The 24,790-nt window shown below is 43.0% G+C and overlaps 1 protein-coding gene across 2 annotated transcripts in view; it reads left to right on the top strand.

Annotated features, from left to right (window-relative positions):
* Tulp4 (TUB like protein 4) overlaps nt 1–24,790 on the top strand; it is a 198,858-nt gene that overhangs the window by 133,027 nt on the left and 41,041 nt on the right. For both annotated transcript variants that reach the window (XM_045158536.1, XM_045158535.1), the window contains exons 5-6: nt 18,277–18,457; nt 20,778–20,912. In XM_045158536.1, the coding sequence (XP_045014471.1) occupies nt 18,277–18,457; nt 20,778–20,912 (316 nt within the window). The remainder of the gene's footprint in view (nt 1–18,276; nt 18,458–20,777; nt 20,913–24,790) is intronic.

Genomic DNA, 24,790 nt, shown 5'->3' with positions numbered 1-24,790 from the left:
GGTCCAAGTGGGTCTGAAGGCAGACATCAAAGGAAAACAGTAAGGTAGCTCCAGGTTTACTGAGACTCTGTCTCAGAGAAGTAAGACATAAAAGTGATAGTGGGGACATTTGACATCCTCCTCTGGCCTCCACGTGTGAATACATCTATGCACATGCATTTACATATCATACATACCCCTGCACTTACCCAAAGAAAAAGAAAGAAGAAAATCTCTTAAAAGAATGTGCATTTGTCACCGGGCGTGGTGGCACACACCTTTAATCCCAGTGCTAGGGAGGCAGAGGTAGGAGGATCACTTTGTGTTCAAGGTCAGTTTGAGACTAAAGAGTATATTCCAGGTCAGCCTGGACTAGAGTAAGAGCCTACCTCAAAAACAACAACAGGGACTTCCAGGTAAGATGGTGGCATAGGAGCCACACCAAACCAGCCAAGGGAGAGATTTAAGCAAATCCCCAGCAAAGTACACTCTTCTTCTGGAAAGTGAAGTATAGGTTATTCATAGACACAGTGGAGAAGCCGAAGAGACCAAGATCCTCAGAAAGGAGGAGGAACATAGCCAGAGGCCTACTGAGGTGCTTGCAGCCCATGATCCATGCTCTGCGCACCCGCCCAGCACTGAACCGACAGGCGTGTGGCAGCAGCAGAGACCAAACAGCAGATTTTTCAACTTCATCAGCCTTCTTGCAAAGTTAAGAAGTCTGAAGGAAAGACAGCTAAGATCAACCAAAGAGCTACTGAAAGTGCAAGCAACTCCAGAAAGCTGAACTCCCCTGTCCCCTACCATCAGAACCACGAACATCTGGCATTCAGCCCCCAGTGGCAGCACGGCCAGCTGAACTGATCAGAACTCCAGCTCCACACCACAACATGGAGGGACCAAGGTGGGGGCTCAGTATGGGTGAGATTGGAAGCCATCCCAAAAGTTAAAGAGGCTGACTAACCAAAAAAATAAATAAAAAGGTACACAGGCCTGCATTGGAAGAGCTAATCTTGCTTTCCTTGTCAGGGCAGGTTATGAGTTATATATTGTTGGTTGGCTTTACCATTTTCAAATAACCTGTATTTGGGGGTTGAATATTGTTGCCTTTGATGCTTTCAGATTTATAGGGCCTTTGTCTTTTGCGTCTGTCATGATTGGGGGCAGGGTCTGGTGCAGATGCAGGTTGACCTGAAACCCAATTCAGAACAGAAATCTCTACCTCCCAGCTGACAAGATTAAGGGTGTAGAACAACACATACCCTAAGGGGTTTTGGCTTTATAAGACTATCTGTTTGTTTTAATCCCCAAAATCGCATACTTTGTGCTGGTTTTTATTGATTGTGTATGTTACTCGGTTGAAGTTTAGAATTTGCCAGTAAATTATTTTACCCAGTCTACTAGAATGCTTGCTTAGCAAGCAAACCCAACACCTAGGATTATTTCTGTGGCTTGATTGGTGGACAAGAGCTACAACTAGCACTTTGAACTCATATCCTGAGGGTATATAGAGGTGGATTACCACGTCTGGGAACACAGCAGTTAAGTAGAAAACCCACACATCAGATCAATTCAGGATGCAAAAGTTGCTACAATATAATAAATGCGAAGAATCAAGACAATACAGTCCCACCAAAAACTAGAAATCCACAAGAAATGATTACCAATGAGACTTTTAGATGAAATGCCTGACAAAATTTCAAGAAAATGATGGTATCTGTGCTCAAAGAAATCAGAGAAGTAATGAAGGGAATCAAAGGCGAAAACAAAGTAATTAAAGAAGAAAACAAACTTCTGAAAGAGAACACAGGAAACCAGCTTAATGAAATAAAGTGGTCATTACAAGACTTGAGTAAGGAAATAGAAACACTGAAGAAAAACCAGGCTGAAATCCTAGCTCTGAAGAATACAGTCAGTGAAATATAAAACTGTGAAAAGTCTCACCAGTAGAATGGATGAAGGAGAAAACAGAATATCTAAATTAGAAGACCAGGTGGCAAACCTAGTACAGTACAACAAAGAGAAAGACAAGCTAATAGCAAGGTATGAATGGGAATTTCAAGATATCTGGGTCACTATGAAAAGATCAAACATAAGAATTCAGGGTATAACAGAAGGAGACGAATTTCAATCCAAAGGCTTAGTAGATGTTTTCAACAAAATCATAGAAGAAAATTTCCCCCAAATTGGGAAAGAAATGCCAATGCAGATACAAGAAGCTTTTAGAACACCAAATGGGCAAAACCTAAAAAGAACCTCTCCTCGCCATGTTAAAATTAAACTACTAAACACGCAAACCAAAGAAAATATATTGAAAGCAGTTAGAGAGAAAAAGCAAATCACCTAAAAAGCCAAGCCCATCAGAATAACTGCAGATTACTCAACACAAACTTTAAAAGCCAGAAGGGCTTAGAATGATGTATTCCAAGTTCTGAAAGATAACTGTCAACCAAGATTACTTTGTCCTGCAAAGCTATCTCTCCAAATTGATGGAGAAATAAGGACATTCCACAATGAAAACAGGCTAAAGGAATTTATGACAGCTAAGCCAGCTCTACAGAAAATACTTGAAAGAATTCTGCCCGCTGAAGAGAAAGCAAAACACACACAGGAGGAAATAGGAAAAAAAAAAAAAAAAACTCACTCAAATAACAGCTAAAACAAATGAGTTAAGGGAAAACAGGAAACACTACAAAATAAGAATGTGAGAATAAATGCATACCTTTCAATAATAACTCTTAATATAAATGGCCTCAATGCACCAACCAAAAGACAAAGGCTTGCAGACTGGATTAAAAAACAGTATCCTGTCATTTGTTGCCTCCAGGAAACTTACCTTTCAATAAAAGATACATACCGCTTTAGGGTGAAAGGATGGAAAACGGTATTTCAAGCATATGGGCCTAGGAAACAAGCAGGTGTTACTATCCTAATATCTCACAGGATAGACTTCAAACCAACATTAGTGAGGAAAGATAAAGAAGGTCATTTTATTTTTGTGGGTTTTTTTTTCGAGGTAGGGTCTCACTCTAGCCCAGGCTGACCTGGAATTCACTATGGAGTCTCAGGGTGGCCTCGAACTCACGGCAATCTTCCTATCTCTACCTCCCGAGTGCTGGGATTAAAGGCATGCGCCACCACGCCCAGCTAAGAAGGTCATTTTATACTGATTAAAGGAACACTCCAACAGGAGGACATTACAATCCTAAACATATATGCACCTTTAACATGGGGGCTACTGGTTTCATCACACAGACACTATTAGACTTGAAGTCACAGATAACATCAAACACAATTGTAGTGAGACACTTCAATACCCCACTCTTATAATTTGATAGGTCATTCTGGCAAAAAATAAACAGACATCTGAATTAAATAATGTCATGGAACAAATGGACCTAACAGGTATCTTCATGACATTCCATGCAAATGTTGCAGAATACACATTTTTCTCAGCAGTACATAAAACATTCTCTAAAATAGGCCATATATTAAGACACAAAGCAAATCTCCACAAATACAAGAAAATTGAAATAATGCCTTGTACTCTCTCTTATCTGACCACGATGGGATTAAACTGCAAATAAGCAACAAGACAAGCTACAGAGCATACAGAAATTTGTGGAGAATAAACAGTACGCTATTGAATGATTAGTGGGTCATTGAAGAAATCAAAAAGGAAATCAATAAATTCATAGAATCAAGTGGTGGTGATTATACAACATGCCAAAACCTTTGGGACACAATGAAGGCAGTCCTAAGAGGGAAAGGAGGATCGCTGTGCAACTGAGGCTACCCTGAGACTACCTAGTGAATTCCAGGTCAGCCTGAGCTAGAGTGAGACTTTACCTTGGAAAACAAAACAAAACAAATCCAACAAAAATATTTAAGAAATTATAGAGTTCACAAACAAAGAGGCCTTGGAAAAAGAAGAACAAAGCAAAACAAAAATCAGTAGACAAGAAGAAAAAACAATTCAAAGAATCAATAAAACAAAGAGTTGGTTCTTTGAAAGGATAAACAATATTGATAAGCCCTTAGCAAATTTGGCCAGAAGAAAGAGAGAAAAGACAAAAATTAATAAAATTAGAGGCGAAAAAGGCACCATTACAACAGATACCAAAGAAATGTAGACAATTATAAGGACATACTTTAAGGATATATATGCCTCTAAGTTTGAAAATCTGAAAGAAATGGATGATTTCCTTGATTTATATGGCCTACTAAAATTAAATCAAGATGAGATTAAACCATTTAAATAGACCTGTGACAAGTACAGAGATCCAAGCAGTTATAAAAAGTCTCCCAACTAAAAAGAAAAAAGCCCAGGCCCAGATGGATTCACTGGTGAATTTTACCAGACCTTCATGGAAGAACTAACACCACTGCTTCTCAAACTTTCCCATAAAATAGAAAAGGAGGGAATTTTACCCAACTCTTTCTATGAAGTCAGCATCACCCTCATACCAAAACCAAAGACAGAACAAAAAGAAGAAAATTACAGACAAATCTCCCTCATGAACATACATGCAAAACTGTTGAACAAAATATTGGCATATAGAATACAAGAATATATCAAAAAGAATATTCATCACAATCAAGTTGGCTTTATCCCAGGGTTTCAGGGATGGTTCAACATACGCAAATCAAGAAGTGTAATATATAAATGATCTGAAGGACAAAAACCACATACGTGATCAGCTCAGTAGATGCAGAAAAGACATTCGACAAAATCCAACATCCTTTCATGGTAAAAGCATTACAGAAACTGGGAATAGAAGGAACATATCTCAACATAATAAAAGCTATTTATGACAAACCTGCAGCCAACATAATACTAAGTGGTGAAAAACTTGAAGCTTTTCCACTAACTTCAGGAACAAAACAAGGGTGTCTACTCTCTCCACTCTTATTTAATGTAGTACTGGAAGTTTTAACTATAGCAATAAGGTAAAAGACACCCATAAAAGGGATACAAATTGGAAAGGAAGAGATCAAATTATCACTATTTGCAGATGATAGGATTCTATACATAAAAGACCCTAAAAATTCTACCAGCAAACTGTTAAGAGCTGATGAACACTTTTAGCAATGTAGCAGGATACAAAATAAATCCATAGAACTCAGTAGTTTCCCTGTATACTAACAACAAACATGCAGAGAATGAAATCAGGGAATCTCTCCCATTCACAATTGCCTCAAACAAACAAACAAAGTACCTTGAATAAACTTTACCAAGGAAGTGAAGGATCTCTACAATGAGAACTTTAAAACACTCAAGTGAGAAGTTGTAGAAGACACAAGGAAATGGAAAGACATCCCATGATCTTGGATTGGAAGAATGGATATTATGAAAATGTCAGTCTTACCAAAAGCAGTGTACACATTTAATGCAATCCCCATTAAAGTTCCAATGGCATTCTTCACAGGAATAGGAAAAAAACAATCCTAAAATTCATTTAGAAGCACAGAAGACCTCAAATAGCCAAAACAATTTTGAGCAACAAAAATAAGGCTGGTGGTATCACCATACCCTATTTTAAGCTATATTACAAACCATAATAACAAAAACAGCATGGTATTGGCACAAAGACAGATATGAGGATCAATGGAGCAGAATAGAGGCTCCAGATGTTAATCCAGGCAGCCATGGCCATCTGATTTTTGCCAAAAATATTCATTGGAGAAAAGATAGACTCTTCAACAAGTGGTGCTGGGAAAACTGGATATCTATATGTAGAAAGATGAAAATAGAACTTTGTCGTTCTCCATGCACGAGAATCAAATCCAGGTGGATCAGGGACCTCTGGAAACTCTGAAACTGCTGGAGGAAAAGGTAGGGGAAACCTTTTGACATATTGGCATAGGTAATGACTTTCTGAATATAACCCCAGTTGCTCAGGAAATAAAACCACTAACCAACTACTGGGATCTCAGGAAATTACAAAGCTTTTGTACAACAAAGGACACTGTGGATAGAGCAAAGAGACAACCTACAGAATGGGAGAAAATCTTTGCCAGCTACACATCTTTCAGAGGGTTAATATCCAGAATATACAAATAACTCAAAAAAAATTAGAACAATAAGAAATCAAACAACCCAATCATAAAAATGGGCTATGGAACTAAATAGAGAAGTCTCATCAGAAGAAATACAGATGGCATAGAAACATCTAAAGAAGTGTTTCACATCCTTAGCCATCAGGGAAATGCAAATTAAAACTACCTTGAGATTCCATCTCTCTCTTCTGAGATCACTACCATCAAGAAAACAAATGACAGTTGTGATAGTTAAGGTGATGTCATTTGTTTAGTAATCCACAGAAATCCCTTTCAGATGGGTCTCTGAGGTTGCTTCCAGGAAGAATTAACTAAAGGAGGAAGTCCTTACCCCAGAGCGGTGGCCCCTCTCAGAGGGGCACTTCATATAAGGAAGCTGTGGGTGAAAAGAGCAGCTTCCTTCCTTCCAGTTGGCTGCCGGAGCTGCTCACTGCCTTCCAGCATGGATTGAAGACCATCGCGGACTGAAGACCAGCATCAACTGCAGACCTGCGTGGGTCAAAACCCACAGGCTCCTCAGAGAGCCTCCAGGCCTTCCAGCACCATCCGCAGTGCCAGATCGGGACTTCTGAGGCATCTGGCTGCATGGACTGAGCAGCTACTAGGTTCCTTGATTCTCAGGCCGGCAACTGCTATTGGACTACCGTAAACTAATCCAATAAATTCCCTTTTTAAAATAATTCAGTCTAGCAGTTCTGTTCTCACAGAGAACCCTGACTAATACAACAATAAATGTTGGCGAGGATGTGGTAAAAGGGGAATCCTTCTGCACTGTTGATGGGAATGTAGTCTGGTACAGCCATTGTGGAGATCAAATTATCACTATTTGCAGATGATAGGATTCTTGAGACAGCTAAAAATAGATTTGCCATATGACCCAGCTATAGCAGTCCTAGGCATATATCCTAATGACTCTTCTCAGAGATACTTAGATACTTGCAGATCCATATTTATTGCTGTTCTATTCACAATAGCTAGGAAATGGAGCCAGCCTAGATGTCCATCCACAGATGAATGGATAATAAAGATGTGGGACATCTACACAATGGAGTTCTATTCAGGGATAAAGAAAAATGAAATTATGAAATTTGCAGGGAAATGGATGGATCTGGAAAGTGAGGTAACCCATGCCCAGAAAGCCAAATGTCGCAAGTTCTCTCTCATATGTGGATCCTAGCTACAAATGTATAGACTTGTGTGTGATCTGGAACCAAAACTCAGTGACAGGTAGAAAAAGGCTATGAGGGAGGGAGGCGAGGGGAGGTCTTAAGGGATAGTATTGTATTTATGTAAGTAGAAGAACAGATTACAGGGAGGGGAAAGGCCTAAGCGAGGTCAGGGGAAGAGATTGTATAAAGGGGGGAGGGTCAATCAAAATTCAAGATATTCTGAATAAGACATAAGAAAATTTACTTTCTTAAATAATGGCACATCCAGAAGCCATAGATTGTTAGTAGAAATTTTTCAGTGCCAGAGATGGGATACCTTCCAGTGAGTTTTTGGCCTGGGAGGTCCCTGTTACCTCCAAAACATTATAGGTTATTGCCAAGTCCCTGGGTTTCCCGTGAGAAAGAAATGGTAAAACCCTATTTCTGAAGGCTTCACATGCCTGAGCAGCAGAGTCACTGAGAAATCAAGGTGGTGCTGAGCATAAACCCTTCTCCCTGTAGCCCAGTCAACTGAAAGCTGGAAAAAACTGCACTGTATGTAGCCTTTTGGGAGACAGAAGTCATCAGAGGTGAAAACAGTGGGCACTGGAAGCCTCAAGTTTGGCCAGACAGGCCAAATGAGTGAATGGGTGCAATAGTGGCATGTCTGCTCTTGGGGAAACCAACTGCTCTTTAATTGGACTGAAGGCCCACTCTTTGGGAAGGAATATATGCCTGGTACGAAAAACCTAATCAAAAGCCTATGGCAGGGAAGGTCATGAGCCTTAGGGTATAAAGCCTGCTTTTTTGTCTGGATAAATGCATATATTACTCTAACTAAAATTGCCCTGAGAGCACTTCACTTAATGTTCATATATCAATGCCACTCTCACTTCTGGTTAGAGAAGCTTATCTTTTCATATGGTGATGACCACTGGGATGACCCAAAAGACAACATTGTGCTGAGAAGAAGGGACAGAGGAGTGTCCAGCACTGAAACATCTCACACCCTCCAAGGCTCAGGGTCCATTGAGGGAGAGGTGGCAGAAAAAATTTAAGAGCCAAGGGAAGGGTACCACTCCTTACATCCAACTGTCTGGACAGAATTTAGCTTCAGTATCCAAGATCTCACAGTGCCTAGCAATAACCACACAAGACCCTCATAATAGGAGGAAAATACGATGATATCAAATTAAAAGAGAGACTAATAGAGAGAGGAAGGGTATATGACGCAGAGCAGAATTATGAAAGGGAATGTGTGGGAGGGGAGGGAAATATGGTCTATTGTCTGTAAGTATAGAAGGTGTCAATGAAAAAAATATATATTAAGGGCTGGAGAAATGGCTTAGCGGTTAAGCGCTTTCCTGTGAAGCCTAAAGACCCCGCTTCAAGGCTCGATTCCCCAGGACCCACGTTAGCCAGATGCACGCGTCTGGAGTTCATTGGCAATGGCTGGAGGCCCTGGCACGCCCATTCTCTCTCTCTCCATCTGCCTCTTTCTCTCTCTGTCTGTCGTTCTCACATAAAAATTTTTTAAAAAATCTTTAAAAATATATATGTATATATATTAAGCCAGATACAGTGACACACACCTTTAATCCCACCACTCGGGAGGCAGAGGCAGGAGGATTGCCATGAGTTTGAGGCCACCCTGAAACTACACAGTGAATTCCAGGTCATCCTGGGCTAGAGCGAGATCCTTCCTTGAAAAACTAAACCAAACCAAAACAAACAATACATATCTAGAGAGAGAAAGAGAGAGACTGCAAAAAAAAAAAAAGGAAGAAAGAAAGAAAAGAAACGACACAACACGACACGACAAAAGAATGTGCCTTTCTCCCATAACCACAGTGTCACTGTCAAAGAAGGATCTTGGTTTAGGTGAGCAGTGGTGGTTGTGGGTGTTCTGTGGCTCTCAGAGAGGACCAGGTATTTCTCCCAGGGCTTGCTTTGTTTTGCCCTGCATATAGGAAAGGCATTATGTAGGGAACTAAAGCCACAATAAGATCTTTTTAAAAAAAAAAAAAGTTCCATAATCAAAAATAATTTCCTGAGAGATTAAACAAACAAGTAGTAACTCACTTACATAACAGGTGCCAGATTTCAAAATCACAAAGTTAACAGTCAGTGTTCATTATTTGAAGAGAATTTTCTCTCACTATAAGAAATGTTTTCCTTCCTACCCTTTAGAAGCTGGCTGTACCTTAGCCCCCCTCTCACCTCACCTGAGCCCTAGAGCAAAGGTTTCCTTTTTCCTGGAAAAGACTCAAACATGAGTTTGCTCAACCCAACAAGAAAAAATGGTAGTTCCTCCAAATAGGCTTTTGGACTGATTGTTTTAAAAGGAGAAAAATAAGCCCCTGTAGATGAAAACTTCAGTGGCATGTGCCTATTCAGAAGACCTTTGCTGGGGACAGCAAGCTGTCTGCTGGCTAAAGAACCTGTGTGGTGACCTGCTGGCTTCTGACTCAGAGGAACACTGCTCTGAAAGGAGACTCCATCTAAACCCACGCCAGCAGGCATTCTCTTCCTCCTCCCTCTCAGACCCATGCCTGACTCTACTAGTGTGTGCACTGCTGAAGGGAAGCAAGGGAAGCCTGCTGTTATTTTAAGCCCTGAGCTGAACATATATAGAAGTTTCTTTCCAAAATGGGTCAGGAGTACATGACTCATCACAATTAAGGAAGAGAAGAAAGCACTCAGGATAGAAGCTGGGGGACGAACCCCGCCTTTTCTTGACTCATCACAATTAAAGAAGAGAGAAAACCACTCAGGATAGAAGCTGGGGGACGAACCCCGCCTTTTCTTGACTCATCACAATTAAAGAAGAGAGAAAACCACTCAGAATAGAAGCTAGGAGATGAACCCCACCTTTTCTTGCTGCTGTTATCCAAATATTATCCAGGCTTGTTTGTAATTTAAGGAGTTTTGGTTTTTGTAGGTTTTTTATTTTATGTATATTCCCAAGTTTTTCTTGAGTTTGTTTCTTTAGCAGAAACAAGTGTAGCTACTGCAGTTCTATTTTGTGGGTTTTTTTTTTTTTTTTTTTTTGGTAGTGTTCTGATTATTGACTGTAACAAGATGTTTAGAAATCCAAAGCTGAACATGGTGGGCACACCTGTGATCCCAGCATTCAGGAAACTAAGGCAAGAGGACCTCTAATTTGAAGCCAGTCCTGGCTTCATAGAGACTGTCCCAAACACACACACATACACAGATGTTTAGAACTCCAGTTGCTCTCTGGACTTAGTTAATTGCTGTACCACTAGAAGACTCAGTTTAGATAAATTCTAAAGTATTCTTAATGAAAATATTTCTTGAAATTTATACTTAACACACAAATAACAAAAGAATTGGAAGTATTCATATATCCTTATCTACATGGTTTCTTTAGATTTTCATAATACCTTAGCCTCATGATGGTCTTGACTTTGAGATCTTGTCTGAATACCAGTATTTGGCTAGATGACAGACCTGCAAAATCAGTCTTCCCCAGGGCTGTACAGACATCCCTGTGGAATTACTAGGATTGTCTTCATCATCACTGCCCTCACATTGTGCACTGTGTTGTAAGAAGATAAGATAGGTGGGATAAAGACTGCTTGACCACAGTCACCAGGGCCTCTGAGCCCTGTCCTCAATGCTCCCAACCTTGACCTATGACAACAGATGAGACACAGCACAGATGGTTTCATCCATACTTCACATCCTGCTGCTCCCCCCATTTGCATGCAAAGATACTTGAACAAACACTTGCATCATTTCTTAACTCAAGGCTGTGTCCCTAGAGTGACATTAGCTTCAGCTTGAGACTGCCAAGAGAGCTGATTGTCCCAGTTCACACCAGAAGAAAGGACCCCAACTCCTGGCTTCTGTGTGAGGGCAGGGTCCTAATTGTGATAAGCAGAATCAAAAGTCTTAATTCTGTTGAGGGCTGGAGAGGTGGCTTAGCAGTTAAGGTGCTTGCTTGCAAAGCCAAAGGACTCAGGATCAATTCCCAGGACCCATATAAGCCAGATGCACAAGGAGGCACATACCTGGAGTTCATTTGCAGTGGCTGGAGGCCCTGGCATGCCCATTCTCGTTCATTGTCATATTTTCTCTTTCTCTCTTTCCTTATTTCTCTCTGTCCAATTAAATAATTTTTTAAATTAAAAAAAATTAATTCTTTTGACAACTCTTCTTCCTGATATTTGTGCCTATCTCCTCTGTTCAAGCCCCAGTGTTTCTCTTCCCTTATTCCTCATTCTCCCTTTAAAATACCCAGTGACCTCTGTATAGATGGAAGAGTGAGTTCAGCGGTTTATGATAGACTCCCGTCCCTGCTACAATAGTTATTTCTCATTAATATCTGTCCTTTGTGCTTTAGCTTGTGTTGCCTTGTTTTATCCTTGGCACCAGTGCCAACAGTGTGGGGTCTTCTCCCATCACTTTACCTCAAGGGATACAGCATTACAGTCCCAGAAATCATTCCCTCCCAGCTCTTTTATGAAGACATTTATTTGTAGCCATAGAAAGAAATAGTTTTCAGACTGGAGGGATGGCTTAGTGCTTAAGGTGTTTGCCTGTAAAGTCAAAGGACCCAACTTCGATTTCCCAGGACCCACGTTAGCCAGATGCACAAAGGGGGCACATGTGTCTGGGGTTCGTTTGCAGTGGCTGGGGGCCCTGGTATGCCCATTCTCTTTCTCCCTCTCCTTTTCTCTCCCTCCCTCCCTCTCTGTCAAATAAATAAAAAATAAAAATTAAAAAAAGAAATAGTTTTCATCACATTTAGTGATGTGTTTGTGTATATTTTTAAGAGTGGTAGCATGTTAAAGTAGGAGAGGACTTGAGAGCTTTATAATACAGCTTTATAATATAGACTGGCACCAAGGGAAGCAGAAAGAGCAACATCTTGGGCAGGGTAGGAGTCATGATAGGCCCAGCCTACAAGCTGGCCCCTGTCCTGAACCCTTTGTAGGAAAGGATGCTTCCCCAATGGGCCTACACTGTGTACACCAAACAAGCTAGGACGAACGCAGCCCTGCTTGGCAACTTTCATGCAAACAAAAGTGCACATTACCATCTTGAGTGTTTTGGTAAGTAGCTACCCTGGGCATTTGTTCCTTGGTTCAAAGACATGATGCAGGGTTGTATTTTGGAAGCATTTCTTTCTTTCTTCCTCAAAGTATATTTAAATATATAAGTTAATGTATCACATGATATAAACTGCTCAAAGGATATATGATGAAAATGTTCCTTCCTATTCCCATGTCTTAGAACTAATTCTGTTCTTAGAGAAACATGTTCCCGGTTACCTGTGTACCTTTTTGGAGACGTTGTAGTTAGATGTGTTTGTTACTAGGCTTTTGGTTGGACTATTCCCCTTCACGTCCAGAAAGTGCTACATGAGTGTGCTTGAGGAGGATGAATAAACTTAAAAACAGAGCCTGAAGATTTGGGGGAGAAACGCTCTAATAATAGAAATTATTTAATGTTAAACTTGAGGTCTGAGACAAGTTAACTCTTCTTTATGGGTTAGTTTACATGGGATCATTTCTGCAGTTACAGTCAACTGTGGAATTACATTCCATATTTCTGTGAGGTGAACAGTTCTGTCACTTTCAGCTGCCTGGTTTCAGTAGGTTTTTCCTTAGTTGCAAAATGTCCACACCTGGCCTTGAAGCTCCTTGTAAAGCCTTGTTCAGAAATGCCCAGGAAGGTCTTTGAGAGAAAAGTTTGCTTTGGGTGGACTCTGGGAAAAGGGCTCCTTCTGAAGACAGCAGAGCGAGGCAGCTGTCCTCGCCTTGCCGTCCTCAGCAGCGAGCGCATCAGCACTGCCACCAGTGTTGCTCAGCTTCCCAGGGGACTCTGCCATCAAGCTTTCTGTCCCCAACTTTATCTACAACATGCATGGAAAGTCACCGCCTCCAGGACAGCAGAGTGATGTCTGTGACCCGAAGTTCACCTGTCTGAACTGACTCGGATTTAGACGACACTGTGTCCAGTGATGAGGTGCCATGGGATCTGCACTGCTTCCCGGCCCTGCGGCGACACCTCTTCCCACCTCACTTTGTTCTGTGTGTGGCTTGGTCACGTTAAACCACTGGTGACAATTGCGTTTATCTAAGAATAATGGCATCTAAAAATAGTTTTAAATGGATTACAGTGGAATGAGATTATGCGTGGGCAGGGTGAGAGCACCGCTGTCCAAGCTGGAAGGGGGTGTGAGTGCCCAGGCGGACGCAGCCCTGCACGAGCGCCTGCGTGCAGGCCTTGCTGTCACCTGAAGACAGGAGCGCCAGAAGAAATAGGAGTCAGCTTACATGCTCCGTCTCTGAAAATGTTCGGGGGAGGGGGAGGGAGGGTCAATTTTATGGAAGGATTTGAATACTGGATTTTACTTTAAACAAGAAAGCAGAGAAGTTACTTTTCATTTGTAGGAAAACTTGGTCAAAAGCCAAAGATTTTTGCAGAAATTAATTTATAATAGTTACTAGTCAGTCATCTACTTTTTTTCCTTGTCTATATGTTTGTGTGTGTGCAGGTGCACATGATGCACTGTAAAGGCCAGGAAACATACAAGGAAGATCATCCATCTTTTCTGATACAGAGTCTCTTGTTGCCCTGGAGCTCACCAATTAGGCATGACTGGATGCCCACTGAGTTCCAGGGATCCACCTGTCTCCTCTTCCCCAGTGCTGGGATTACAAGTGTGTGCCACCACACCCAGGTTTGTTACCTGGGTTCTGAGGATCCAACTCAGCTCTTCATACTTGCAAAGCAAGTACTTTACTGAGTGAACCTAGTCCAGATTGTCTATTCTTGGCACTGCGTGACAACCTGGGAACATAGATCTGCCCTTAGGAAGTATGATGGAGACAGACACAAAACCAGAGTAAATTTGGGTGCTGTCTGTGGGGGTTATGGTCAAAGTGAGATTAATTCTGTGTGGTGGGCCCCCAAGGCCCTCATGTGAGGTATCTGAGCACTTAAGTGTTATCCATGGGTGTAGCGAAGCACTACAGCTGCACGTTGGAGAACGAAGGGAACCAGCACTAGTTCTGGGTGTGTGCTCTGGGGGGACAGGCGCGGGCATGCCTTCTGTCAGGCTGACTTGGAGAGGCCTTCAGCACATTCAGGGGACCTGGCAGATAGACTTGGGTGTTTAGTTGTGGGGCTTAGGGGAGAGGCTTGGCAGAGAGTTTAGTGGTTATGAGTTGGGTCTGCAAAACTGGGGGCCTGGTTGTGGTCCCTATGAGAAGAGAGAGGCTTAGGCCCAACGTTGAGGAACAAGACCAAGAGGGGCCTGGGAGGGGTGGCTGTACTTGGGAAAAAGCACTAGTATTAGCTTGTCTCACTGTTTGGCTAGGTCTGGGAGCAGAAGTAGGAGGCCGGTGCCTTTCCACATGTGTAGTCTCAGTCCCCTAGTTCTTGATGTCCTTTGTCACATAAGCTTTATCTCATTGGAAGTGATTGGGCATGAAAAGAAATCATAATGGAAGGGATTTTTCCCCCAAATCTGATTGATTTTTTGTTGTACCGTGCTCCTCAGTCATCTCTCTGTGACATGCTTGTTCTACAGCAGCCACATCCATCCCTGCTGACAGCTAGGTTGAGAGTCTGCCTTGCCTTGCCTGCTTCTCCTCCCCTCTCCTCTCCTATTCACACCACTCCTCATCTCCACAGGGAACGGTCTCCTGAGGTGCTGTAGGTGGAACAGATTATCAATGAGGGACTTGGGCAGGATTTTTGTTTTGGTTTGGTTTAGTGTGGTACTAACTCCAAGAACTTATTAAATCATCAGTCTTTTATTTATATTCCTGAAAATACACATACATACAGACACGCACACACACACACACACACACTCACACACAAAAATCTGTTCTGTCTGGATCCTGTTTGTTCTCTAAAATGAAAACCGTGAGCATTACTAAATGCAGGATTATGTCCTCTTGCCCTTGGCACACCCTTATTGGCATCATACATGATAACAGGCAGGGAAAAGATACTGGCTAACAAAGTTCAGCTTCATCTCAGTCTGCTGTGGCCACAAATTAGATGGTTGCAAGAGACCAACCAATTCAGTCCCTGCAGAGGGTTCCCTCTACCTGCCTTCAGTGCTGAGAGGTGGGGATGGAGAGCGTTTAGGTTCACACCACGTCACTTCACATGGTAGAAGAGCACTAGTCCCATCATGAGGGCCCCATTCTTGTGACTTTATCTAGACCTAATCACCTTCCAGAGGCCACACCTCCAAATTCCATCAACAGATGAATTGGGAATATACTTAAGCATTCAGTGCATTAACGTTCTTTGACCTCAAAAGCTTAGTCTAACATGGGAGCCAAATGAATCACATAATCACAAGGCAACAAGAAAGAAGGTGTTGGCAGAGCCAGTACGAATGCTGGGACAAGAGCACAGACTGCCACAGGTAGAGCCCTGAGAAGCTGTTTGGATTAACAGGTATGAGTCCTGGGCATTTGAGAAGAACAATTGCTGTCATCAGTTTCTATCAATAAAGTCTTCTGTGATAAAGTGCTCATTTCTTAGCATGAAGGTACATAGCTAGTTTTCAAAGCTCATGAAAATGTGAGTGGGGAGAAGAGAAGACTATTCCATGGACATCTCCCGTAACATTGGTGTTGCTTTGGGATTCCCACTCCTCTTTCCCTTTTGAACCATGTGAATTGTGTGTCTCAGTTGAAACTGTGAAGGCATGTTTTGTGTTTATTGTTGAAAACTGTTATCTGCATACCAAACACCAACTTCTTCCAGGGTGGAGCTCAGCTGGTCCTTGTCCCCATCTCTGGGACCATGTTGCTTGAAAGCTTGGAAACATGCTGTCAGATGCTGAGTTTTTATACTGGCAGCCCATTTACTCTAGGATGAACTTCACTGTGTTCCTCGTAGTTTTGTCTTTTTTTTTTTTTCCTGTAGGTTGCATGCACCAATAAAGTCATTGCTGGAAAATCAAACCTTTAGCATCCATAAACTACACATCCTATGTAGAGGAGTGTTTGGCATGGTGACGCATGCCTATAACCTGGAACTCAGGAGGCTGAGGCAAGAACATCACAAGTGTGAAAACAGCTTGGGCTACATTGATCCTGTCTTGAGTGGAGGAAAGCATAGAGGCAGAAAGAATGATAGAAAATATGCTTATAAGTGATTATTTTCCTCTAAAACAGCCACATAAAGTCTATGAGCTTAATATTTCTTAAGGGAAATTTATCTTCCATTGTAGTTAACTACTCATCAGTATGTCCTAAAATAGCCATTAATTGTCATGATTTTAATTCAGGCATTTTGCCAAAAAAAAAAAAAAAATCGCCACATGTACACCACAGTGTGCACAAAGCACTCTGAGGTCCTGGCAGGGTCTGCACCTCAGGAGTTTAATATCCAAATCTCCAGAGCAAATGCAGCCGTGATGAAAAAGCCTTACAAGTGCTTACCCTAGTTGTCAGTTCCAGCCCTTCCAGTCACAGCCGCGGCATGAGCACTTCATGTCTTAGCCAGCTTCCGCTTCCTTGGAAGACGGACATGGTGATTAGCATGATTGCCACAACGAGGAGGTGATGTCTAGGGAAATCATATTGGGCACAAAAATACAAAGCTTTTAGTGGTGACAGGTGCAAGAAGCTCCAGAAACCACCACACAGATGCTACTGCTGGTTCTGATTCCTGGGTGCCAAAGCTCCTCCTAAAATGTCCAGCTGGTAACAAACTCACGTCAGGGGCGGTTTTCCATAGCTGTGAAGGTGCCCTGTGTTGTTCTTAGGGAGAGACTAAGACCCACAGACCCTTCCCTGAGAGTCTGTTAAATGCCAGGTGCATCCCTGCCTGCATCCCCTTTCCCATACCCAGCACCTGTGTGTGTGCTCCTGTGAGCTGGAGAATCAAGAAAAGTTCTCCAAAATAGCCCTCAGCATACTGAGGCATCAGACCCAACCCATCTCAGGTCCACTGCAGCGTGGCCCAGCACCTGCTGTGATTTGATGATGAGGTAAGGCTGGTAGCATCATGTTTAGCACAAAGTAAGCACTAAGTGAATATGCTAATACCATTCTTGCATCATTGTATTAATTATTAATTAACATTAGACATTAAGTGTTAGAATTAAAATCATTTCTGGCTTTCACAGAGCGGACCAAGGTGTGGGCACCAAGCTGAGTGGGACGTGGAAAGGGTCTGCCCGGCAGGTGGAGACTCTCGTCACCTTGCCAATGGCACCCAGGTCCCCCATCCCTGGGGGCCCAACCCACTCCCCCCTCTGCCACTCAGAGCTTCTGCTGCTGCTGCTGTGGTGGTGGCCCATGGGAACCTCAGACTGGGAGTGGTGAGCTCACAACGCAGGGTGGGGCATCTGGGAGCAGGGTTGAAATGAGCCCTCCTCCCTCCCGCCCTGTGCCTGTGCATGAACTGGGGGCACCCCCTCAAATTATTTCTGTAAAGTACAATAATATAAAAAACGTTATAATGAAACCCATTGTGTTTTGTGTTTACTAAAAAAATTAAACATTATTTCAGCAGGATCTTGGTTTTCCAAATATTATTTGATAATATTTGACCAAACGTATTTTCTCTTTGGTCAGATATAAACATTGTCTCTAAATTACAAAAAAGTATAACAATAAATTTTTGCTGCATTTTCCTGGAAAGTAAATGAATGTTGATTTTTGACTTTTTTAAACCCTTTCCTTTAGCCAAAAACGCAAACACACTAATCCCAAAGCAAAGCCAGATATGGAGGCACAGAGGCAGGAGCATCGCTGTGGGTTCGAGGCCAGCCAGGGGCTGCAGAGTGAGCTCCTGCTCATCCTGGACTAGAGTGAAACCCTACCTCAAAAAACAAAACCAAACCAAAAATAGCAAGAGCAAAACGGATTTTCCTGGTATTCTTTGGAAATGTCCAACAACCTAATACATTTATTATGCTATTAATCATATTTCAATATTAGAGGAACAAAAATTCTTGCAGAAATACCTCTCGGTTTTTTAGTTGTTTGTTTTTTATTGTAAATACTTTTTGTCTTCCTGAAACAAATTGAGACCTAGGATTACTCCCACTTGGTCAAGAGTCTGGTCTTGGTTGTAGGTGCTGTTTGGCACAGCAGACGGGCAGGTGATCGTCATGGACTGCCACGGCAGGATGCTGGCCCACGTCCTCCTGCACGAGTCCGACGGCATCCTCAGCATGTCCTGGAACTACCCCATCTTCCTGGTGGAGGATAGCAGCGAGAGCGACACAGACTCTGATGACTACTCCCCTCCCCAAGGTAGCCACCTCGCTGGCCCTCACTTTCATTGCTACTGGCAGAGGGGGCAGAAGAATATGGAAAGATAGTGTGACCTTGTTTAGAGAAGGAGGGACAGGAGTTCACCACAGCAGACCTCTCTAACTTACTGGGAAGTGTTCTTTAACTGGCGAGCAGGTGGGAATGGTGAGTCTCTCCTGTGGTTGTCTTCTCCTTCCTACACATTCATGTGAAGTTGATTGCACTCTAAGGGCTTGGGTTTTCCTAGGCATGAAATCAGACATATCTGATCGCATAGTGGTTAGTACACAGCCTTGTGAATTGAGGCATACAGCTCTTCTGTATCCCAAAGGCATCGTGGGTCTTTACTGCTTAACAAGAATAAAGGGTGCTGGAGATGAAAAATTCTGCACTATGAATATAACTTCACATGTGCTGTAGCTGAATCCCTAGTGGTTTTAAAGCCAGCAGCTTTGGTTGCATGAGAAAAGGATTAGTTGTGACATTCTGAAGGCCAGCACCTGGAGCTGGCACTCTGTTCTCAGCTCACAAAAAGCCAGTGTCCCCTGTGAACTCTTAGATACCCTTGATGGGATCGTTTCAGACTCTTGCCTCCTTCATCCCTGGTAATGCTTGACCCATGAGAAGGGAAGAGACCAAAACAAAGGAAAGGAAGCCTTTGATGTCCTACTAACCTTCACCAGTGTCAGCTCAGCATTGACCTGCTGCAGGCATTGACCCTTCACCAATGTCTTATCCCTGAATCCTCTTTTAAAAAAAAAAGAAGAAGAAAGAAACATGCATTATGACAAGGTGGAGAGGAATGGCTTCTTGCTTAAAAGGAGTCACACAGCTGCAGGCTTCTGTCTAGACTGAGATAGATATGTTCACACTGGTGGACCCTTGAGTTGAAGGCATGCACTGGATGTTGTCTGAGCTTTCTTGTCATGCAGTGGCATGTTCTCTGTGAAGGGCTGGAGCAGGGGACAGTGTAAACTCATCTCTGTCTGCTTCTGCTTATTTTCTCCCTCCTGCCAGGGACTGCGACATCTTAAGCTTTCCAGCAGCAGGTGTATGTGTGAGGAGGAGTCTGTCCCATGTGAAAAAAATTGACATTGGCAAAAGGGTTTCGGGAGCAGTGAGTCTTAGGAGGGAGGGTGTTCCTAGCATCCATAAATCCATTTGGGAAGTAACCACCCCTTCCGTAATAGGACAGCAACCTAGAGCAAAATGTTGGTCATATTTCTACAGCCTCAGAGTGATACAGTTGGTGTCTATAAAATGCACTCAGCATATTTTAAAACTGAAGTCCTAGTTAGTAAGGAGAACACAGATTTATTCAGTCCTGTTTTGTTAGGAGAAGAAATGGGGTGCAGAGACCAAGGTTACAAAACAAGTGCAGAGTTGATGTGAGGCAGCAGTCCATCCTGGGGCTCCTCTGACCACCTGTTCTCAGAAGCAGTGGGACTCATTAGGAGAGAAGAGGTGTTTATCTTCAGACGTCACAGGACTCGACACCGAGATGGTGTGGTGCGGTGTCTTAAGTGAAATAAAGGAGAGCGATGTGGGGTTTCCCTGAGAGAGGACATCAGGCATGCCATCCTGGATGACTGCTGGAGAGAACTGAGCGTGACTGTGGCACCTGCACAAGCATGTGAGGAGCCCTGGCCACCCAGGAATTTGACTTTCTCAACCACCACCTGGGAAAGCCAGTTCATGTCTACCATGGGAACTCTTGGAACTTTCCAAGGAGTGATTTCTGTGTGCTGGCCATGTGCTGTGGACGTAGCACAGTGGTTTATGAGCTCCAGGTAGCCCTAGCCTCAGCCTTCAGTTGGCATGTCTCTTGGGGCTCAAGCATCATTAAGAGGGAACTAATGGTCACTGTGGTTGCTCATGGTCTGCAGCATCCCATAGAAGAGTGTTGGGCTTGAAAAGCAGCTTTGCTTTGTACACTGGCCCAGAATTAAGAAAACATTTTTATCTCTCTACCATCATTTATGTTCTATGACATTAAAATAATTTATATTTATATGTCACTAGAAACACAACACATTAACATAAAGTTAATAAACTTTTTATACATATTCTTACCACCACTAAGTTGTCTCTGGGGCTGTCTGTCCAGCATTCTGCTCCTCATTCCAGGATCCTCCACTGGACCCCTGTTGTGTGACTCCTGAGTGACACAGTGCCTACTTCGTTTGGTGACATCCCTGTCCAGCATGGGATCTGTGTTTGTAGGCAGTGTTTAGGGCACCACGCAAGAGTGCAGCCTCGGGCACCTGGAGGGGGTGCGCACGCCTTGTCTGCTTTTCACTTGGCCCTTGTGTCTCCACAGATGGTCCTGCAGCCTACCCTATCCCTGTGCAGAACATCAAGCCTCTGCTCACTGTCAGCTTCACCTCTGGAGACATCAGCTTAATGAGCAACTACGATGACTTGTCTCCTACAGTCATCCGCTCAGGGCTGAAAGGTATGACCCGTGCTCTGCTCCAGCCCCAGGTCACCCTTGTGAAAATCTGCTTTCCAAGCTGGTGCTGTCCCCCTGGGACTATCGGTTCCTGTCCTCTGTGGTGACCTCTTCTGGGCTGAATGGAGTCCATTGGCAAAAGGCTCCTCTGCCTCCCTGACAAGTCCATACCTTTGATCTCAGGCAGGGCTCCCCAACACTGTCTCTAATGTTAATCTGCTCCTTTCTTCACTTTGACAAGAATGACGGAGTTGCAGAGTTCTTACATTGGGCTTATATACTCAGATGGATAGCAATACCTGCCACTTGTGAGACAGCTGATGGTGCATAAGTTGTTCTTTACCCAGAAGACCCTGCAATTTTAGGAGTCTGGCCAGCTTATTAAAGGACTGGTCATTGTGCAGTAAAGTTACCTTGAAAGGCTTATAGCGGTTCCAAACTCTGTCACAGACAGGAAAGGTAGCAATTGAGTGCCGATGACTTCCTTATAAATGTTATGAAATGCTGTTATGACGAGGGAAAAATCAGTGGACAGAGATATTGGGAATGTTCTGGTCTTGTAATTCAAGATTACTGCTGACATCATGATGCTGCCGGTGGGTTCTATGAAGAAACAATCTTGTTTCTTCAGGGCCTTATGCGGAAGGTTGAAAGGATGAGGTCTATGTCCCCTTGCCTTAGAGAACATTCCCAGGAAAGAAAGATGACTCATGGTGCCCTTTAGTTGATCATCAGCACTGTAATTTGTGTCATTGTCATGTGTAGAACTTAGAAGTCCAGATTGTCCCTGGCCCCCGTGACCGTCCTCCACACCACCTGTTACATTGCTGGTTTTGTTGCACATTCAGGGTAGGGGGTGGCACAGGGGTGGAGATCTGATTTCACTTTGCAGCTGTTTAGGGAGCCTTGCCTTGGGGCAGTCTACTGAGTAGCTCAGCCTTGGGATTTATGCTCAACACACAATGAGTAGGAAATGGGTTCAGTCCATTGTGGGTTTTACCCTTTAGTGTGACTTTTATTCTTTCTTGAGGAAACATAACTGAGTCACGAGTTCAGATGTTCTCTAATTCAGACAGTACATCCCTCTAGTGGTGGTCACTTCTTATATCCCACATGTGCCATGAAACAGAAACATCACCCCCTCTCTCACTCTGTCTCTGCCTCTGTCTCTCTCTCTCTCTCTCTCTCTCTCTCTGTGTGTGTGTGTGTGTGTGTGTGTGTGTGTGTGTGTGTGTGTGTGTGTGTTTTGCAGGGTTACATCCTTGTCCTTTCATTGAGCTCTGAGAGTCAAGGAGTTTTGAGTGGTGGCTCTGTGTCTCCTGTGGCTGGGCTCATGCAGGTTTGTTGGCAATGTCCACATTCAACACAGGCTCTTTTTTTGTTTTTATTTATTTACTTATTTGAGAGAGAGAGAATGGGCATGCCAGGGCCTCCAGCCACTGCAAATGAAATCTAGATGCATGTACCACCTTGTGCATCTGGCTTACATGGGTCCTGGGGAATCCAATCTGGGTCCTTAGGCTTTGCAGGGAAGTACCTTAACTGCTAAGCCATATCTCCAGCCCCTAAAAACCTTTCTAAAAATTTTCTTTTTCTAAAAGAAAATGCTCTGTATGACTTTACCTTCTTGCATTTTGCTGATTAGTTTTCCTTCCTTTATCGTGCTCTCTTGTTTTTTCTCACTCAACATTGACATGCATACACACACACACACAGATGTATCTACTGGCTAATAAAAAGGTGACTGGAGACCATAGAAAACTAAGGAACAGAAGACTGTTGACCCTAGACTCCCAGCTGGTGCTCTGGTACACATGGTGTTTGAGTTCCACTCTTGCCTGCCTCTTTTTGACAGTAGGGACTTCTGTTAACAAGAAAGAACCAGGCTTCCATATGGCTGATTATATAATAACTTTTCACCCTCCAGAGTTTTATCAAAAAAAATCCATAAGATTGCTAGGCTAAAAGAAAACAGTATAAACCTGTTGAATCTTTGTGTAAAACACTTAAGAGGCCCAAATGCCCACATCCCCAAAATGACTGAGAAAAGTAGATGATGCATTGGGGACAGTCCACAGAAGGTAGTTTTGACTCCTTCTTTATTATTTTCTAAATAAAACATCAAGAGATTTAAGCAATTATTATAGTAATCTTAGGCAGAAGTATTGAGGATTATTTTAAAAGTAAACCAAGCAGAATTTACACAAAATTTCTGAGTTAGAAAAGTTTGGATAGGCTTCTGTTTCCTTCTCTTCTTTATCTGGAAGTTGAATGAATAGCTGTTTTACTTGGGTTCCCCACTAACTTAGGAGAATTTTAAATTTCAACCCCAGGAACTAAGCCCTTATAGAGAGTCATTACCCTTGGTTGACACTGAACAATTACAGTTAGCACCAGAACAGGAAGTGACAGATTCGGATGGAGGTTTTTGTTTTTTTCCCATTATTAAGTAGAAACTTTGTATTGCCACATCATGTGTTGGTACCATCACTTCCCTCCTCCCTGCCCCCACTCCACTGAGGCCCTCCTTAGTGGGACTGCTGGTATCTGCCATGTAGTTGTGGGTTAGGACTTATGAGAACAGCAGCCAGTCATTGTTGGGGGAGCAATGCAAGCCAATTATTTTTAGAAGAATGACTTGCCTTGTGGATGGTGACTTCCAGTATGACTTAACCTACATGAAAGAAATGCCAGAGGCTTTGCTGATAAGTCCTGGAACTCACTGTCCCCTCCCAGCAGACACATCCCTGGGAGCGCTCAGTGTGTGTTTGGCTGGGCTCTGAGCAATCTGAAGGCATCATGTGTCCAGCCAGTGGTGCAAGCAGCAGCCTACTTTCACTGTGTAAAACCAGTTTGTATCAAACTCAAAGAACCTTTAAAAAAAAAAAAAAAAAAAAAAAAAAAGGAAGGCCGGGTGTGGTGGTTCACTCCTCTAAATCCAGCACTTCGTAGGCAGAGGTAGCAGGATCGCTGTGAGTTTGAGGCCACCCTGAGGTTACATAGTAAATTGCAGGGCTAAAGTGAAACCCTATCGCAAAAAGGGGAAAGGAAAATAAAAAGGAAGAACATAAAGAACTGAAGAGGTAAAAGAGCCCAATGGATAAAACTCTTGTCCTGCAAGTATGAGGACCGATTCAGACCCCCCACCAGCCGTGCGAATATGTGTAGTGATGTGTTTATAATCCCAGAGCTCAGCAGGCAGAGACAGAATACCCCTGGGACAAGCTAGCTAGCTCTGGGTTCATTGAGAGACCCCGCCCCAGTCACTATGGAGAAAGCAATGGAAGTAGAAACCATATAGCACCAAGGGTTATACACACACAGAAACCTGCACACATGTGCCTTACATACATATGAAAAGAAAAGAATGGTATAGTTACTCCCTTACCCACAACCGAAGACAGGTCCAACAAGGAGCCTTGGAAATGCAGAGCTGTCGTCTTTACTTGTACATCATAGTCAGGCTTCCATCCAGAAGATTCTGCCTGGCTACTGCTTGGTTGTGACCATGATGGTGACCTGCTTTTCCTTCTGGCTTCTTCATGTGCCTGGTGCTGTCCAGAGAAGGTCATTTCAGTTTCATGATCATGAGCAGGCTCCTTTGTAGATGATCTGCCATCGAGCATCCAGAGCACGTTTGAATGTTGAATGTGCGTAAGTCCTGTAGTTCCCTCCTGTCACCATGAAAATCTTACTCATTACATGATTTACTTGATTCATCAGGATATTACTTATTTTTTTGTCTTCTGGTTTGTATGTAACTCATCTGATACTTGCATGATTTCAGTTACTTGGAGGCTGTTAGTAACTGTTCAGCTCAGTCCTCTGTCTCCTGGTTCCTGTTCCATGGCTACCTCAGTGAAAATTTCCCTGTCTTAGGG

The sequence above is a fragment of the Jaculus jaculus genome, chromosome 9 (genome assembly GCF_020740685.1).
Source record: "Jaculus jaculus isolate mJacJac1 chromosome 9, mJacJac1.mat.Y.cur, whole genome shotgun sequence".
In the NCBI taxonomy this organism is placed as follows: domain Eukaryota; kingdom Metazoa; phylum Chordata; class Mammalia; order Rodentia; family Dipodidae; genus Jaculus; species Jaculus jaculus.
Note: the sequence above shows the minus strand (reverse complement) of the source record. Positions and strands in the feature narration are given on the sequence as shown.